The following is a 3075-nucleotide window of genomic DNA, read 5'->3' as shown; positions in this document are numbered from 1 at the left end:
TGAAGCAGGTATATGATCAGCTCTGTTTTACAGCTGAGGAAACAGACTCAGAGAGGTGAAAACACTTGTTGGACGTCACACAGCAAGGACGTGGTGGATCCTGGATTCCAAACTAGCCAGTCAGGCTCCAGAACCCACAGTCCCAGCCTGGGCTACCTGCAGAGTTAGCATGTACATTTATTGCCACCAACAAATTGCCGGGCTATGGGCTAAACATGCACGGCCTTGGCTCATTCTCACTATACTCAGGGAAAGACACATCCCTCAGATCACAGGCATCTCAGACCTCATCTCTTCTAGTATACCCTTGGACAGGGTCAAGTGCCCTGCTCTGCCCGAAGGGCAGGCTCTGCTGAGTGTGAGGTGCCTAAAATGTGTGGAGAGGTAAAAGGAGCATGAAAATTCAGGGGTCCTTGGAGAGTCTCCATGGGCAGCCCTCACTGACCCCTCCCTCTGTCCACTGCACCTGGCCCACCCCACAGGGACCCAGGATGCCGAGCTGTGACCGTCCCTGCAGCTGCAGCCGAGGCCCTAACGTGGAAGATGGCAAATGGTATGGGGTCCGCTCCTATCTACACCTCTTCTACGAGGACTGTGCAGGTACCACCCTCAGCGATGACCCTGAGGGGCCTCCCGTACTGTGCCCTCACCAATCTTGGCCCACACTGTGCTGGAAGGTAAGATGGGAAGAGGAGCAACTCGTGATGTCCTGTGGTTTCAGGGAGGAGGTGGGACCAGTGAATGGAAAGGAAAGGGACTGTGTAGCAAGTTAGAATCTTGCATGTTCAGGCAACAGGAAAGCCAACTCAAATGAGTTTCAAGAATAAAGGGGAAATATTACTTATTTTATAGAAGAGACCAGAGGTTGGGTATCTTCAGGCAAAGTTCGATCCAGCAGTTCAAACCATCACCCTGAAGACTCAAGTTTTCCTTCAGCCTCCCTGTGATACCCTTGCAGCCCCTTAGCATCAGGTGGCCCCCACGTGGTCTCCAAATGGCTGCTTCCATGATGACCCTCAGTCTCTTATTCCACACCATCTGAAGGAAATCAGAATTTCCTCCTGTATTTCCTTCAGAAAAGAAACAATGCTTTTCACTTGCAGAAGTACTGGCAAGTTTTGCATCAGCTCTGATTGGGTCACTTGCCAAGCCCTGAGCTAATGACTATGGCCAGAGCGATGGTATGTGCTGACTGGTAGGAAGAAGGATTCACCTCATTAGATCTTCCTGTGGCTTCCCAGTGATATGTTGAGGGACTGTTGCCAGGGAAGTGGAAGACATAGGAGAAACAAACAGTCTATGTCCTTAGCAGCCACGGAGAGGGGTCAGTTAGGGAGCACCGTGTGGGTAAAGGTACGGAGGTGGCATGAAGCAGGTATTTACAGTGCTCTTTGATAAATACCGTACCAAGTTTGAGACAAAGGGTCCCTCCTCTCTGCTTTCAAAAGGCTTCACTCTAGTGGGAAGGCGAGATGCCAACCTGCACAGTGAATGCACAACCTCGGGCCCAGTGTACATAGGATGCCAGGACAGAAAATGCCCTCAGTGCCTGGGGTGATCAGGGAAGGCTTCCAGGAGAAAGTATATATTTTAAGTTTTTGAGCACCTCCTTATTGCCAAGCAGTGTGCTAGGTTTTGAGGGACACAGAATTTAAGACGATGTGGCCCCTGTCTTTGAGGAACTCCTAGTTATGGTTCATCTAGTCATTCTGCAAACGTTCCCTCAGCTACTGCTCTGTATGAGCACCATGTTAGGCACAGAAGCCCCCTCGGGAGCCCAGACAGACTGTCTCTGACGTCATGGCTTTCTCCGCTCTCAGTCTGGTATAGCGGGCAGACACCATATACATAATAACCAAAGTACATGTCCGAGTGTGCACCAAGGTGAGTGCACTGAGGAACAAATGGGCACAGAGTTTGCATGAGTACAGAGCAGGACACTTGACCCTGTCCAAGGGTATACTAGAAGAGATGAGGTCTGAGATGCCTGTGATCTGAGGGATGTGTAGAAGTTAACCCAACAGAGGGATAGAGGTAGAGGGTAGATGGGACAGAGGGATAAGATGGGACCCAAAGGATGATGGAGGAGGAATCAAGGCTGGCAGAAGAAATCCACTGCTGGGTGGGGGCTTCAAAGGAAATTAGTCCAGAGTCCTCAAGATTCCAAATAGAACATGACAGTTTGTGCCTCTTGTCAGATCCTAGTAGGTGTGTCTATGACCCCATCTCTTAAAGGGTTACCTTAAAGTCCAGTTGGGATCCAAGGTGATCCCTTGGCCTGGGGCCCCAGCTGACTCTGACTACCTCCCAATCTGTCTGCCTCCCTCCAGATCAGCTTATCCTCTGGTGCCCTGCTTCTGCTGCTGGGTATGGCGGCCCTGATCACTGGCTATGCAGTGCCCCCCAAATTGGAGGGCATCGGAGAGGGTGAGTTCCTGGTGTTGGATCAGCGGGCAGCCGACTACAACCAGGCCCTGGTCACCTGCCGCCTGGCAGGCACAGTGCTCTGCGGGGCAGCTGGAACCCTGCTGGCCATCTGCCTGATCTGGGCCATGACTGGTTGGCTGGGCCAGGACACCAAGGCGGAACCCCTGGACACTGAAGCCGACAGCCACGTGGAGGTCTTCGGGGATGAGCTGGAGCAGCAGCTGTCCCCCATCTTCCGTGATGCCAGTGGCCAGTCTTGGTTCCCGCAACCCACCAGCCACTTTGGGCAATCCTCTGTGCAGACCATCCAGCCCAAGCGGGACTTTTGAGTTGCCCATGCAGCCAGAGGAGGAGCCAGACCTGGGGTCTAGAGGCTTCCTCCTCCCCACCACAGCCCACCTTCCCACCATATCCCTAACATCCCTTTCAATGGGGTCCCTTCCATGGAAGCCCCTAGAAGGCCCAACCCCAAGTCAGAAAGTCTGGACCTCACATCTCTGTGTCCCTTCCCAGGGGTGAGGCCCTAACTCATCCAAGATGCCAGCCTTCCCCGAGTCCCCACAAAACTGCCCACCCATCCCCCCTCTACAAGGCCATTCAGAAACAGAAAACATCTCCCTCACCCTATCCACACTCTTTCCTCTATAT

At 52.8% G+C, this 3075-nt stretch overlaps 1 protein-coding gene across 1 annotated transcript; it reads left to right on the top strand.

The window, feature by feature from the left end:
• The first annotated feature begins 491 nt into the window (after window positions 1-491).
• NRSN2 (neurensin 2) lies at window positions 492-2756 on the top strand. The gene is made up of 2 exons (XM_052651300.1): window positions 492-677; window positions 2331-2756. The coding sequence occupies exons 1-2, from the start codon at window positions 492-494 to the stop codon at window positions 2754-2756; spliced, it is 612 nt and encodes a 203-aa protein (XP_052507260.1).
• Window positions 2757-3075: the final 319 nt, after the last annotated feature.

Source organism: Budorcas taxicolor, chromosome 13, assembly GCF_023091745.1.
Source record: "Budorcas taxicolor isolate Tak-1 chromosome 13, Takin1.1, whole genome shotgun sequence".
NCBI lineage: Eukaryota > Metazoa > Chordata > Mammalia > Artiodactyla > Bovidae > Budorcas > Budorcas taxicolor.
Note: the sequence above shows the minus strand (reverse complement) of the source record. Positions and strands in the feature narration are given on the sequence as shown.

Bases quoted from the DNA above. Each gene is read 5' to 3' on its own strand.
- NRSN2 (XM_052651300.1), top strand. From the start codon at position 492: ATGCCGAGCTGTGACCGTCCCTGCAGCTGCAGCCGAGGCCCTAACGTG. The intron at 678-2,330 runs GTAAGATGGGAA...GCCTCCCTCCAG, and splicing joins GGCCCACACTGTGCTGGAAG to ATCAGCTTATCCTCTGGTGC.